At 39.2% G+C, this 16,241-nt stretch overlaps 2 protein-coding genes across 8 annotated transcripts in view; both read left to right on the top strand.

The window, feature by feature from the left end:
- Positions 1-4,295, top strand: part of BANP (BTG3 associated nuclear protein) — a 168,635-nt gene extending 164,340 nt beyond the window's left edge. The window contains exon 13 of one of the 2 annotated variants that reach the window (XM_068956003.1): positions 2,472-4,295. In XM_068956003.1, the coding sequence (XP_068812104.1) occupies positions 2,472-2,543 (72 nt within the window). In that variant the 3' untranslated portion in view covers positions 2,544-4,295. The remainder of the gene's footprint in view (positions 1-2,471) is intronic. The other variant, XM_068956002.1, reaches the window with a different exon arrangement.
- Positions 4,296-9,031: 4,736 nt separating this feature from the next.
- The window catches only part of ZNF469 (zinc finger protein 469), a 281,089-nt gene continuing 273,879 nt past the window's right edge, over positions 9,032-16,241 (top strand). For all 6 annotated transcript variants that reach the window (XM_068955998.1, XM_068955994.1, XM_068955996.1 and 3 more), the window contains exons 1-3: positions 9,032-10,919; positions 12,765-12,835; positions 14,808-14,859. The gene's annotated coding sequence lies outside the window, so the exon portion shown is untranslated. The remainder of the gene's footprint in view (positions 10,920-12,764; positions 12,836-14,807; positions 14,860-16,241) is intronic.

Raw genomic sequence — 16,241 nt, 5'->3', positions numbered from 1 at the left:
AGAAGTCTTAAATGTGTATCTCTGTCAGTGAGACTATAGCAACCTTTATATCTCTTCTCACATAGTTCTTTGCCACAATACCGAGATGTTCTTAATGATTTTGAGTCAATCATCAATCAAAGCGTATTCAAGTGGAGTTTGTTATTATCTACCTGAATTGAATCTAGCGCTCTACATAAATTCCATGTTTGAAACACCACAAATGAGAATTTATTTAATATCTGAAAACAAGACACTGATTTTCTTAACTTTTATCTTGAAAGCCATCTCTGTAGCTGTTGGAGTCACACATGCAAAGTTGAAGGCAGAAGTGAGGTTGTTTGAAATGAATCCCTCCCTTCTGAGGTCAGTTGAAGCAGGCAGTAATATGTGCTTCAGTTTAGTATTTTCAATGTGTTTATGCTCATTTGCAAATTAATTTTAATCACAAGTATTAATAGGTAGGATTCTAACAATTTCCTAGTGCCCCTAAAACACATATTTAAATACCTTCTATTAATATCCTAATAGTATTTTGCAGGCATAAAATGGCAATGCATGTATGAAGGCAGGGTTTGAAACCAGATGTGGATTTGGGGTCTAGGTTTACTTAGCTTGTTTTCACATCATGATAGTAATATTTACTTACAGCAGCTTGCAGAATTTAGAAATACAAAATGTGATGATGACAAAGAATACGTGGATTTATTCTGTACTCAAACTTTTCATGTACTGGTGTTAAATTTGGTTAGCTATGGAGAAACCATAATTGCAAACTTGAAGTACAATTCTAACCCCTTTGGGGTTAGTCTTCTACTTCTGGTCTGAATGTTGGATACAAGTTTTCCTCCAGTGGGGGAAATAAACCCACCTTTGGTGGTCACTTTAAGATTCAGCTGCTATCAAATTTAGCAATCTGTTGGAATTATTCTCCATATTTGCACTAATTTATTGGATATATAAATATATACTGAACTGCCTATAAAGTTAAATAGAAAAAAATATCATGGCTCTTTGCAGTTACTGGCAACAAAACAGAGAAATGGACAGAAATAATTGCACAGCAACACCTTAATTTAGGAACAGAGCTTTATGATTTTGAACCTTCCAGTATTTATATTTGAATAAGTCAGTCATGACTGACTATATAATAAAACCTTAAGGGTAGGAAATCTAGTTAGGTTTCCATCCTTGTTTCTTTGCAGATTACCAAGTATCAACATTAGGTCAAGAGCAAAAAGCAGGGCTTCAAGTAAGACTGTATTTCATGAAAGAAATGTTGCTACAGAAATACTTTTGTATCCAGGGCTTTACATAAAGCAACAATTTGATGAATTTATGGATAAAAAATCCATCATGGGCAGATCTCTGGAATCTGTGGGAGCGTATAGGAGAATATCGTTAAATGCTTGCCCTTTTCTTATGATCTATCTGTGCTTGTGGTGCTGGCTGTTGTCAGGGGAGGGGTTATTGAGTGAGGTGGACTTTAACAGCAGCTGCATTGGCTTAGATAAATTCTCCTCATCGCATGGTTCTAAAGATGGAGTTTGATAATCTGTTTTCCTTACTCCAACCAACATCTTTGTTTAAAAAAAAAAAAAAAACAAAACAAAACTGTTTTCCGCTGGATTATCTTTTCACAGCATCATCAAACTGCTGATACATAATAATTTCATCTTTAATGAAGCTTCCTTTTAAAGTCTAAGTCAGTTGTGTTTACTTCACATTCTTTAATGGACAACTGGCTTTGCTTGGCAAGTGAGTAGAATGAGGCCTCTGTGAAGACTTTTATAAGAGAAAAATTAACGAATTCACTGTGGTAGCGCTATTTTTATTTTGTACAGAGCAGAGAATGACTGTAGTGAGTAAGGTTAGCAGATTGTTTAGTCAGCATCGTGCACCTACTGAAAACAGTACAAAAATAGGGCAAAGGGATAATTTTACTGTCCCTCCCTACAATAGTTCTGTCATATAGAGACTTGCTTCTGTCTCTGTGTATGATAGCCCTTGATGGGCCTTTCTTCCATAACACTGTTCAGCTCCTTCTTGTCTCCCTTGTGAGCTGTTTATGGCATGCTGCCACAAGGAATCCCACAGCTCAGGAGCATGGTGTACAAGAAACAGGTTCTTTTTGTTCCTTTTTAGAGCTAGTCCTTTTTTAGGAATAGAGACTGAATAATTGTTTTCAATTTCTCTCTCTGAGCTACTCATGATTTTAGAGATGCTTGCCATGATCTGTCTTCAGCCTTCTCTTTTCCAGCCTGAAGGGCTTTAGACTTAGTTGGTCTTCCGCTGGAAGCTGCTCTGTTCCTGTGGTCATTTCTGTTGCCTTTGTAAATGTATTTCAGCTCTGTCATAGGCCTGACCTCCAAGCAGATTTTGCACTGGTATATACAGGAACTTTACAGTGGTCAATTTGTTCACATTCCTTTGGTTATGTCAGTGAAAAGCACTTTTGTATTGATATACTGATTTCATGTTTCCCTTCATAGGGCACTGATACCCTTCAGTCAGCAATCCAACCAGAAATGCAGATAGAGCATGGAGCAATCCAAATTCAATAAAACGAGAATTGTGGAAAGCTGCATAAACCAAGATATCAGTGAACTACAGTCGGAATTTAAGTGCTGTAGCCTTCATGCAACAACAGGAGAATGGAAACACCTGTTAGACTAACGGTCACACCTTACGCTTCTCCTGTAAACATCAGAGTTCTGATGATGTGTTTGCTCTTCTACGCGTATTCCTCGTCTGGAATAAATCAGACCCATTTACTTCAATTGGAACTACATCACTATACATCAGTTGAGAACCCGGCCTTCAAAAATACGTGGCTAGCCCTTAGGTATATTTAAAGAGGAAGAAATCCTTTCTGAAGGAGGCAAAGAAATCTATTAATCAAAACAGTAAGACTAAATTAATGTTTCATCCTGTCATTTCTTCTGTGAAATACACCATTTGAATGTCTGCAGATATCTTATGAAGTGTATTGCTGCTTTGCAATACTTGCTTTACCATGTAGAGAAAATCAAGAGCTCAAATATTTTTCACTGTTTAAACAGCTTTTTTATTTGCTATGGTGTTTATAACAAAAATGGAAAATATTAAAAAAAAAAATCCCATAACTGCAAGTATTAGCCTTTTGCTGGTGTTTTCTGTTCAGTGTAATGAAAGATGTATTTGCAAAAGACTAACAATTTTGTTTGTACTGTTGCTTAACTACTTTTCTAGGGGAAAATGCTTTTAAATGCTGTAATTATGCATTTCTAATGAAAGAAATAAATGTGTATTTATGAATTAGTGCAGCTCTAAGTTGCTCTCTGCCTTAGGAATGAATACAGTTTGCCTGGCTTGTGGTGTAACTGTGTAGTTCTGAAGTATTTGAAGACAGTTGCTATCTGGCAAGCTCAGCTGTCAAACTGAGAAGCAAGATAAAGTCTATAAGGAAGATATCAATCTTAGATCATGTTATTAACTAAATTTCATCTGTGATGGAATTCCAAGACAATGAAAAAGTGAAACTCATGGGATAGATATATACCTTCTAAGCTTTTGAATTTTCAAATCCCATTTTATACAACGCATTTATGAAGTCATTTGTAAAAGTTCTGAAGGATTCTTATGAGCTCTCTCCCTCCTAGAGCTTCCTACCTCCAGCCATTTGTGGCAATACCTCAGTTTGAGATTCAGCCATAAAAAACCGGGCTGCAAAACCTGTAATACCTACCTAGTCATCCAACCTGCAGCAGCAAGATGAAATCCCCTCTCCACTGAAATTTATGAGAAATTGTTGATTTCACCAAAGCTGTCTTTTTGTGTTCACTAAGCTTGAGTGGAAAGGATACATGTTTGCTGTAAACTGATTATCTTAATAGCGCACGTTTTAGAAAAGCATGGAGTTTATTGCGGTAGGGGTTGTTTTGTATTTGTTTTTCAACTGAATAAGTGAGGTTAGTGTTAATATATGAATCATTATGCATTTAATGTATTAGTGAATGAGACATAGCCAGAAATTCACAAATTATTTAGGATAATATCCCTTCCAAAAAGGAGGGCTAAGCACTCCCAATTTCTTGAAATGTTGTCCCTGGTAAGTATTATGTTTATCCTAAAGAAAAGTATGAATTTACATTATTTATTCATGCAGAAGTGCAATGCCAACTGAGCCACAACTTGTTGAATGCAATGTTTGCAACAGGCTAAGAATTTGGCTGCTCTTCAGTTTTTTTTTTAAATCATGTTTCCTAAACTGGATGAAGTTAAACAGCTTGGCATCCAAATGGAAGCCTAAAAATAAAGCAAGTCCTGTACATTTTAGCATGGCTGTTTAATAATAATTTATCACTTGGAAATGACAGTGAGGAACCTGGGAGGGCAAAGCTGCTGCATGCTACCACATACCGGTCTCTTACTACATTGATATTGGCAACAACATCTTTCCCGTCTTTGTCAGAAAGTTTTACTACTGCCCAACTTTGCTTCCAAGGCCGGAGCATCTCCTGCTTTCAAGCGGAGCACCCATGCAGTTAAATTGTAGGGATATCTGTCTCTCTGTGTCATGATCAAAGTATGAATTCTGTTCTCTTTGCATTTTTCAGCTCAAGTACAAGATGAAGCATATGAAAAAAACTTGATTTCAGGAGAGGTTTCTTTTAGCCGTTAGGCTGCTGCATGCTCAAGTCTCTTATGCCAAAAGTGATTGTAGTCATGTACCATGCAGTGAAATAGCATTCACTAGTTTTCAAGAAAATGAAATCTGCTTCACCTGTATGGAAGGGAGACCGTACAAATCAATTGAAATAAATAGGTAAGGAGTGCTCCTGAGTAAGACCCTCCTGTGTATTCAGATGCTAAGACTGTGTGTTCCTCCAGGTGTGATTTTTTTTTTTTTCCTTCTGTAGATTTTATGTCCTTGTCCAGGGAGGAAATGACTTCTCTTTAAGAATGTTATGTGCTTTCTAGACACCACAGGCCCTGTTATGTACAGCTAAGTTATTCTTGACAATGCTAATTAAGAAATGAATTCCCTTCCAGGAAATGCTTGTAACTGTGAAGAGTCTATGAGGTTATGTGCAAGTATGAAGAGTATGTTCATATAGAGATTATCGTAACAGTAACATATCAACATAAGAAGTCCTAAGAGTATTATAAGATAATGCAAGGAATGAAAATCTTGCAGGGACACTGAGGGTTTTGCCTGGCTCTCCATGCAAGTAGGTTAGTATCGATTCATGTAGTTTTGTCCATGATGACTGTTTGACTGTTTAAGTAAGTCAGCTAGAATTGAGTCTTCGTTATGTCTCCTTCTGTTATTTACAGCCTCTGCCTTTTTAATAATAATAAGGCTCTTTTCCCCTTAGTAAACCCTCTAACATCCTACTTTTTAACTATTCTTTTTCTCCTTATGCTGCTTTTGCTTAAGAGGCAGTAAGAGGCAGAGATTGAGAACACATGACTAAGAGTCTTCAGGGGGATGTTTCTTGTAAGGTTAGATGAGGATCAACTGCCCAGTTTGTTTCTAAATCATCTTGTGACCTGCAGAATACTAATAATTCCCTAATTTTTATTTTATTTTGTGTAATGGCATTTAGGGAAGCAGGCTTTGTGAGAGAGCACCTTTTGAGATCCTGCTGGCCTCGCTGGTTCATTGCAGCCAGGACTTCATCATTTATCTTGATGTTCTAAAATTCTCAACATGTAATTATTGCTGCACTTGCATAGAGTACCGCTGTGATGACCTTTAAGATCTTTTCATCTGAAAGCTCACCTGAAAGAGGGAGCATCCATCTCTTGAGTTCTTAAGGGCTTCTGTGGTCCTGATCTAAAAACTAAGCAGAAACTTTAACAGTCAAGTATGCAACGCGTTCCTGTGACAAATGTCTTGCCAGATCGGAATCTCTATGTCTTCAAAGTATTATTAAAAATCTGTCTGTCTGTCTTTTTGAAATCAGGGCTGCATGGCCTGAATTAGATGTTGTAGGTTGTTGTTCCAGCTAATGACTGTAGAGCTTTGGTTTCCTTCGTGTAAGGAAAGAATATCAGTTTGTGACTTGTGTTAACCTAGTGCAAGAAAAATGAGCAAATAGTGGAGAAGTATTCAATAAATTCACTTTTCACATCCCTTGATGCTACAGCAACAAACTGTGATAAGTTTCTTGCCAGCAGGATGAAAGAAAGGCAGGAGACTTGCAGCATATTCATAAAAAAAACACAGCACAGTAGCGGCCGCTGGAGGAAAACCGTTGAACTAGTGAGTGGATGTCAGCTAGGTCAGATGAGCAATATGAGAAAGTGACAAAGCTATGGGACAGGAAGGAGCTTTCTGGGATAAGGTGGACATGCATTTCACAAATGCATATGGTGGTTTTCTACATTCAGAAAATTTGCATCATCTTTGGCAATGTGGACAAAGCACAGTATTAAGTTCTTCACCAGACTAATGTTTACAAACTGTTGTCCTTAGCCGTGTTGTGTGGGTGTGAGACGAGGAGGTGGTACAGAAGACTCATCAGTCAGTAGAGAACTTCCAGCAGACACCTTGATGTCCTGATCTGAGTGGTCTGATTGGTTGACCGTTGCCAATGTCTGACAATATTATGATGGCATCTCCATTAAAGCAGTGCTACTAAGACCAACCTGCAGAGAGGTCGATTCATCCTTTTGAGGGACAACAAGCATCTCTCATACAACAAACTGGAATGTGCAAAAAGAAAAAAAAATTGGCAAGAAAGCTCTTCATGCACACATTAGAAGCTTGCAAGACTGAATGTGTTTTACCAGTATGTTACTTAGAGATTTGAATGGCAAATATGCAGCAATGGGGTCATCCAAGTGAGTTAAGGCATAAGCCTCTTTCAACAGAAATAATATGCCTTTGAGAAGGAAGAGTTAGGAAGATAAAATGTGCACCAGCAGCAGCAGACCAGCTTATGTATTGTGAGTCCTTGTGAACTATGCAGTAAAAACTCCTTTTTGTGCAAAGGTGTGCGTAGTCAGCTGCACGCCACTGAGCTTCACTCCCCTGCCTTCATTGCATAGCAGCAGTGGAAAAGGCCAACTTCATCCCTGGTGAATCCAGTAAGAGACCTTTACTGTGGGGCAGGGACCCTCATCCCATACAATACATTGCCTAGCTGTGGCAGAACATTAGTGTCAGAACATTGAGACAGGACCTGCTTCTACACCTTTTAACATGTTCCTTAGAGGGTAAGTAATCAGTATTAACAAAGAAACAGACCAAGTTTTTTCTCCTTCACAATCCAGCCAGTGGATAGCTGATTTTGAAAATTTATGCTTAAAAACTAGCTCTTTATAAAAGTAGAAAGCCATTTTGACCTGACTGGCATCTAAAGTGAGCACGCCGCAATCCTTCCTACACCATCTGGGAGCTCAGAAAAAGTATTTTCCTCAACTGAATGCTTCTCACTTCATTACCAAGCACCTATGATAATGTAGAGATCAAATAAAGTCAAATCCCCAGTGCAAGATTCCAGTGGTGCGTTTGGATTTGAGATGTATCCTTGGGTCTGTGTGATTTCTGGTCAAACATAAGGAGCCCAGGTGGGCACCTGCTTTTGGTTGAGCCCTACACTTGAGAAGCTGCGTGTATCCATGTTGAAGTTCCTGTAGCCTTCTGCAAGTGCGCTTCCACTTGCTTATCTCAGAAGAATTGTTGGCAGGATAAAACAGCAGGAAAACTTTGTTAAGACCAGTGGAGGGAGTTGAAATCCTAGGCAGAAATGAAATTTATCTTCATGTCCAAAGGCTGCAGTCCCTAAATGCTACTTGAGACCCTAAAGCCCATTATTCCCATTGAAAGCAATGGAAAAGAGCTCTACGTGCTTAAAAATACCGGTCCTTCAAAATGTTACAGTTGGATGGCTTGTACAACTAGAAATTGGTCTAAAAAAAAGTGAAAGATATGGGTTGTTTCTTTTCTGTTTTTCTTGCTTTTGTTCCTCATTAGTTTTACGTATTTTATTTTGCAAAACAACACTATACAAATTACCACCCTTCTGTGACCCAAATAAGTGGAATGTCTTCATCAGGCACAGTTTTAGGCATTTCAGTATTGATAGTTTGCCTATAAAGTGAGGAATGCTGGCCAAAATGCTGCTTGAATTCTCACTTGTCTCCGTCGCAGAGAACCTGGCATGCATGCGGGTATGCTCTGGTGGCTATGTACTTTTCTTATTTGCTTCACAGAACTTCTGGGGAGTTTCATGTTAGAAAATGCAGTGAGGAAACTAATATCTTAAAAAAAATAATAAATTACCATACAATCTCAGTACTCCTTCTCAATTCCTAATTCTGTAAGCACTGAATATTTGGAGCTATAACTGTAATTGACCAAAAACTGTTTTTCATTATTGGAAATAAGAATGTTCCTTCCATCCAGTGAGATCCCAAACCACTTTTATAAGCCCTGCTGATTTAGAGGAATAATTGGCAGTCAAACCTCATTTCCTTGAACAAACCTGAGAATAAGAAAGTCATTCGGTTAGAGCAGGGTTTGGGATGAACTGAGATTGCTTTTTTAATTTGCTGGTACAAACTGATATAGCTAATTTCTCTGCTAAATAAAGTTTGACATATTTAGAGGTTGTTTTATACTCTGCAAAAGTACAAATATGTAACCATGCAGTAAGTGTGCGCAAGAGTTGATGGAAATGTGAGGAATTTTACAGTGCACTAAAATTAGAACGGAAGGGATGGAACGCAGTTGCGCACACATAGTTTGGCCAGGGCAAGGGGTTAACACCTTTATTCTTTCAAACGGTGCCATGGGATTTAAAATGAAGTCTTGTTCCTTAGCATGATAAATAGGATGGAAGTAGACGAAAACCTGCTTTTTTTCCTCATTTACAACTTTACATGGGAAGCGTATTTCAAGAACAAATGTTTCCATTGTTTTAGAGGGGTTTTTTTTGGCCTTTTTTTAAACTAAAGTGACTTTTAGTTTTGAAAACTTTCTCGTATTTATTTCCTATTAAAAATTTACATTTGACAAAAGAACAATGCCCTCTAATATTAAATAGAATGTTATATTTTGGGCATAAAATGATATTTTTAGGTTCATCGTTATAGATAATTTTACTTAGCCAGTAGACTGGGGAAAATTCTGTGCTTTTTTCAGTCTCTCAGGTAAATCTGTGTTTGTGAGTGTTTGAGTAGACTGTGCAGTTTCATCTCGGTCCAGCAGCCTGGCTGCAGCATGAGTTAATGTACATTATATAATCTTTCAGTAAATATTTTATTTCATATTTTTCATTCCATCTAAAGAAAACTTAATCTGATTGTGAAACAGATCAACAAAAGCTTGGAAAGCAGAGTTTAGCCTGACATCTTTTCATCCTGCACTATGATGCAGGCTGTAAGGACAGACTATTCATTGTCCTTTTGTGTGCCGCAGTCTGAACAGTCATGGTATTTAATTTGGAAGTAATAAAATAAAATCTCTATTTTCCATACTGATTCCCTGCTTTTCTTAAGGAATCTTTGGGATTTCTGCTTTCAAGATGCGCTAGGGCTTGCTTGCCAAGCTATTCAGTGCGTCATCACAGGATCTGAGAACTGAAGCCAGTGAATTAAAGGGATTTTACTTCTCTGTGATTACTGCAGAGGACAAAAAAATCTCCTGTATATGTATTTAAAATGATTGCATTTTCATTTGATGAACTATATATAAAATTAACCATTGGCTTTCTGGGAAAAGCAGAGAAAAGTTGGGAGCTGGCCAGCACCTTTTGACTAGTTGAAAAACGCACTTCAGCTTGCTTGATGTATGTATGTATGTGTGGATATCTTGCTGCTTGAGTTTGCATGAGGGTGGTTCGTGGTTCCCCTCTCTCTACTTTGGATTCAAATTCTAGCTAGAAGTCACCCCTTTCCCCTTTTTGCTTCTTTTTAATATGTTTTCCCTCCCCCATTTCCACAGCATTTATTTTTTACCGTATGAAAAACATACATCAGTTTTGCTGCGTTGATCTTACCAGAGAAATTTGGCCAGCCACCTTTAGTTAAAAAAAAAAAAAAAAAGATAAATCATAAGCCCTTGGGCTGCTGGCTGCTGAATTGCACTGAACAGAAAAAAAAGCTGTAGACATTACCTTGTGCATGGAGAAGTAGCTCTCTTACTTGGCTTATTTAACAGTTACAGGAATTGCTAATTGGAAATTATGCCTGCCATTAATTGTGAACATTCACAATGTAATAACTAGCTTTTAGATTTTCCCCTGCTGTTCCCACATGGGAGCAAAATTAAGCCTTCCTTTCTAAGTACCCACATTAATACACAAGTAGGTGGTAAAGTGAGCAGTGTAACTTTTGCACAGAGAACTTTTAACTTCTAATGTCAGTTAGACAGCACCTGACCTTGTCATTTGATGCCTTTCCTCCCCAAAACGCCTGCTTCCATCTCTCTGGTGCATAATCCTCCTAGGGTGACCCTTCTCTAATAATCACAGATTGGTATGATTTAATCAGAAACATGAAGGATGTGCTCTTTCGAAAGCAGTACAGCTAGCACAGCTCTTCTTCCTGTCTCGGCGCTTCTGAACTGCTGAGCTCTGGCTGGGGCCGTCTGCCTTGCATAAGCGCTGTTATTTAACAGCAATTTTATTACTCAGTCCTACTTGAATTCTCTTAATCCCCCTGCTCTAATGGACTCCCAGAACCAGAAGAAAAACAAAAAGCCCCAAATATTCTTCAAAGAGGAGGTGGGAGGAATCCAGGAATAGCTGGGAAACAAATTGTTTGTTGATTTGTTTTAAATCCCCTCCTCCCTTTTCATTCATTCAGGTTTCCTTTCTGCAGCTAAATATGCTGAGTTTGTTGTTCATTTTGAGAAGAGGTTGTTCATTTTGAGAAGTTCTCCATTTTTTGAAATACGATATTGATAAAAAGGTCCTACTTGAATTCAAGGAACGGCAGCTTTGGAGGTAGGCAGGGATAGGGTGGAGGGCAGAGGAAGGGCTACAGAGTTTTTTTGTTTGTTGTTTTTACATTTTTGTAATTTTTATAAGCCTTGTGTCGTGTTTATATCTTAACTATATTTCTAAATAGTTTGTAAGTGTCTGGGGGGGGAGGATTATGTCTGTTCTGGTTCTGCCTGAAGTTCTTCTGAGTTCCATTAAAACAACCGTTATAATAAAACATGGAGCTTCCCTAGCACTTTCTGTCTCAGAATTGCAAAGAGAGCTAGCAAAAAAATCTCCATGCTTTCCACCTTTATCATGCACTCACATTAACTTCTGACTTTTTCACACATTTTCACAGAAATTTTCTTGTGTGGCAAAAGGCAAAATGCTCCATTTTTAAATTTGAGAAAATCATTTTCTTTTGTTTTTATTTTTTCATAAGTGGAAAATTTGTAAAGTATTAATTTTTTATGTCAGAAAACCATCCCTTGTAAGAATATTTACCCTTATAAAACTTCAGCAACTGTGAATGTCTCTGCACGGATTGACACACTTTTCTACACTAATTCCTTTCTTTCAGTAAATGTGACTTTGGCTTGATAAAACTTCATAAATAGTAAGTGTTTGAGTATTTTGAGGAGGGTTTTTTTGTGAGGATAATGGATTGCAGGACCAGAGATGGGAGCAAGTGGAGGAAGATCGGGGTTTATGAGCCAAAGAAACTGTTCATGTAACTGCACCCTGCAAATTCTTTGTGCTATATAGAAACATACCTGAAAGAAGTGTATGTTTGGATTTAAACTCCCTTAAGACTGCAGGCTTTTGGCTCTGAGCCCCTCTCAATCTTTGCTGCTTTAATCAATGCACAGATTTGGGGTAAATAGAGAGTGAGATTGAAAAGCACATTGATTAGAGCGTTCCTTTAAATTCCTCTTGGGAAGGAAACACTGGCTAATAAAGAGCTCTTTAATTTGGGCAGGGAGGGAATTGCAAGAACCACAAGCCAGTCAAATTCAAGTGGGAAATTAGATGCATATGTTTGGTGATAAGAGTGAAAAAAGATTAATAACTAACAAATTGCCAGGAGAGGTGGATTTTCCATCTCTAGGCGTCTTCTGATCATGATTGGCTGCAATTGTGAAGACAGGTTATAACCGTACGCAGCCACAGGCTACAGTGGCATGCTGAGGGAAAGTTAATGGGAACGTTCACGGATGTGCAGCAGCCTAATGTTCTGGGAAAACAGCACGAGGGATGCCCCAGGTTCCCATAGTCTGCAGTTTGACCAGTCTCAAGATAGATATATCGACATGGCAAGGCCCATATGGTTCACTGAATCCATTCCCTGGACTCAGAAACCTTCTGGAAACATTGCCTCTATTTACTCCCTGTACAGCATGTGCCATAAAACGCTGCCCAGTAATGTATGAAACGTCCCTGATTCAAAAACCACAAAGTTAAAATGTGCAAGTAAAAAGTATAAAAAATTGAGAGTTTTGCGAATGTCTTGGTTTCCTGCAGTGGCAGGACCTTGTAATGAGAAGACTCCCAGACAGTCCTAGGAACTGGATTATCCCATGCACTCAGGAAAAGCTGGGGAGGCGTATCTGACCATTTCTTGCCAATTTGCCCTTGAAATAATTTCCTTTCAGACCCTAAATCTGGTGGTAAGTTTAAAATTAAGCTCAAGAATAAAACATACAAGCCACACACTGGAGGGTTTCTTTATGTAGTACCCTCCAAGCAACTAGCACAGGCTCTGCAACCCTCAACCTCTCCTTGTGGCCCATCGCGTTGCATCACAAAGCAGGTGTGGGTGGGCAGGTAGTGTCCTGTGACATCAGAAAGTCCTGTTGACCCTTTCAGGTAACCAGCAGAAAGCCTGAACCTTGAGACTCACGCAGCACAGATGTGACACAGCAAGTGGTCAACAAATGGTGAGCAGTTTCCTTTTTGGTCCTTGTGTAGTGCCAAGTAACTGAGCAGATGCAACCCTCATAATGAAAGCATTATCCCCTGCTGCTGTCATGCCATGCAGTCCTTAACTGATGAAAATATCTAGTTCTACCTTGAAACAGTTTTTTTTTCATGGCCTTCCCTAGCCTGCTTGAAGACTTCTTCCTCTTTGTTCCTCTGTTGATGAGCAATGTTCTTGTGGAGATCTTGTGTGCCTATTTCTCTAGTTTATGGGGCTTTTCCCTGTCCCATTCTCTAGGGTTTCAGTTCTGATGAAAATCTTGGAGCATTTCCATTCTGTATCTCAAGCGCTTTTCCTATTTTCAGAATCCAGCAGTGTGAAAGTGAGATTGGCACAAAGGCTTCCAGAAACAAAAAACCCATCACTAGTCCAAGAGCCTTGTTCTAGATTCTCTAAAAAGGCACCGCTGCTGATAGAGTAAATTCCTAAAGTTTGCCAATGTACTGAAAAAAGTGTAGCCCACATGAACTTTGTCTTTCACGCAAACAACTCACTACATTGACTTGGACAGGTAAAATACAAGCAACAGCTCTCTAATACATGTAATAGAATTTCTGTCTGTGCATATACAGCGTCACAGCACTTTATTGCTGGGTGTGGAATGGTTTGCAGGCTGACTGATCCTCTGATGAGTAAATAGTAATTGTGATGCTACTGCTGATTTCCAAATTGAGAGTCCTTATAAAAGTGATTAACCACCCCTTGCCTCCAAAACCATATCAAAGACAGTATCCCAAACCACTGAAGGTCCCATTACGAAATGTGATGATTGTGCATTCTTCCTTGCAGGGGAGAAGTGTATGCTGTGGGTAGCTGAGCAAACACATAGAGCAAAGAACTGCACTGACTAGGAATGGACTAGCTAATTGAAAAGACCTTGATTTACCTCCTGTGTTTTAATGCCAGGAAGCACCTTTGAGACTAACCCAGACAATTGCCTGGGAAAAAAGGCACAAATTCCAACTAAAATGATGATGTTTGCAGCCTCTTTTGAACCACTGTTCCAAGTAGGAGTTATGACTGAATGTTGTACTCCATGGTTGTAATTGAGTTTGAACTTCTAAGACAAGGCTATAAATTGCTCCTACCTTTTGGACTAGGAGGTGGGCATAGAGCACCTAGCCAGCGAGCCAACCAAGGAGTATCATTCAACAGAGGATTGAAATTAAGCTTTTCTTTTATTTCTTTGAGTTTTAGAGCTCAGAAGCCTCATCTTTTGAGAATTTCTGAACCACTTGCAAGACAGTATGGACAGAGGGGTTTGACCCAGTCTTTAGCATACTCGGGTTAATCATTTTTGTACCTATTCAGGTGGTTTTCTATACTGCCACGATCGCTTTCAAAGCTTCAGTAGCCCCAGCAGGCACAGCCGAAATCCCCTCGCAGAACAGTTTGGCAAAGGAGCGTGCCCTGCTGCTCAAGGATGTTCTTTGCCCTCATTATTTGAAATCTCTATAGTTAGAAGCAGTGCTGAAAACGTAGATGCCTACATGGAAATACCAAGTGTAGACAGTGATTCATGCTGATGACTGACATCATCAGCTGTCATGTGCTTAGATGTCATAAGGAAGAATGGGAAGGCCATGTTATGTTGCATAGTAAGTTAGCGTTTGTTCAATCCAGGGTGGTCGGTCTTCCTTATCTTAGTAGTTGCATACCAGAGTTTTCATATGTTTGGGAGACACGAGGCATATATCACCTCAAATGGCTGTGGGGAAATTCCAAAGTAGTTCATAGCCTGGAAGTGACATTAGCTCCCACTACTCCAGTACAGCCCGAAGTGACCAAATATGCTGGCTCCAGCAATGTCTGCCGGCTTCCTTTCCATGGCAGCCAAGTCTAGGGTACCGAGCAGCCCGTGTATCATCGTGGGCAGGATATAGCTTTTTAGTTTCCATTCTCACTCTGTTCATATCCTTTACTTTGTCCAGAGAAATACGTGATGGCAACGGAGTCTGTGATGTGTCCGAGGTGCTGTTTCTGGTGAGTAAACGGAAGCTATAGTATGTACATGTGCTGCTGTAATGCCTTTGCTCAAAGGTATCGATGCTGTTTCTGTTCCCTCTGTTGGATCTGCACAAATCCTGAATAAGCTGTGGAGAACGGGCAGTGGGAGGCTTACCTGCTGTGAGAGGCCATGGAACTGTCTCACAGGACGCCTTTGGCTCAGCACTTGGGTGACAGTGGCAGCTATTTCATCCCAACATAAGTGTCCATGAAGGGGGGAGTACACTTCCTCTCATCTGCTTCACAGTTCCCAATGGGTGGAGGTTGTACTGGGCTAGGAGTGAATTTTCCTGGGATACAACCAGTGCAACAGAAATGAGATAGGTTCTTGTACACAGATGCTTGTTTGTAGCTGGCAGCAAATGTCTTACTCATGAACAATGCTGCTATCCGTAGGTGGTCTGGGAACCGAGGGAGGAGAGCGGGGTTGATAAAGATCATAAGAAAAATAATTCAAGACAGAAACAATTAAAAAAATACTTGAAACCTAATCCTTTGGGTCCAGTTTCTAAGGGTCCATAGTTAAAAAGACCGTAATTAGAAAGAGCTTTCTTGTAGCACAGAGTTAATAAGCAGGGAGCATCTAAGAAAACACTTTCTTTTTCCTCTTAAAATGCAGCCTTCCCATTTCCTCCTTCTCTGCAGTCTTTATACCTAAGAGTTTTTTGTGGGTGTTTACCAGACCCTTCCAGCAGAAGGAGGGTTAAGTACATGAGAAGGGGGTGGAGAGGGAATCCCAGCTTGGAACTTGAGCCTTTCCAGCTGAGAAAGGAAGATTCAGAGATGCAGACGTAATCATACAGCACTGCAATCAACTTCTGTGTCAAAAGAAGTCAGGAAAAGCACATAAATAACTCCACAGCCACATTTAATGTAGTACAGGACATATATCAATAATGCCACCACTTCCTTCAGGGTGAGTATAGAAAAGCTTCGTGTCTAAACGCTTGCAAATGGTTTACATACTTTGAAATGGCTTGGTGTAAACTTCAGAAGTTAAGGTAGCTTTAAATTCAAATTCTTCGGTACCATATCAAATAAGTACTCTCTACCTTAATGCAAATTTCAAGTTTCCTTGCAAATAGTCTCAAGAAATAAACTGTGGTTGTCTGAAGAAAGACAAAGAAGAAAGACAAAATCTATATTGTTTCCTGCCGTAAATTCAAACTCCAAATGAAGTGCCAAGAACTGAGAAGCATACTCATTTAGCAGGAATGCAAATTTGTCTGTGTTCTTTAATATACAAATTAGGACATTTCTATTTTAATGGATTAACTCCTTCCAGCTAGTTGTTTGAGCTGCTCAAGTTATTCGCCTGCTTCAGTGTAATGAACTGAACGTTTTCAGGTAATCCATGT

This window comes from Struthio camelus, chromosome 10 (genome assembly GCF_040807025.1).
Source record: "Struthio camelus isolate bStrCam1 chromosome 10, bStrCam1.hap1, whole genome shotgun sequence".
Taxonomy (NCBI): Eukaryota; Metazoa; Chordata; class Aves; order Struthioniformes; family Struthionidae; genus Struthio; species Struthio camelus.
Note: the sequence above shows the minus strand (reverse complement) of the source record. Positions and strands in the feature narration are given on the sequence as shown.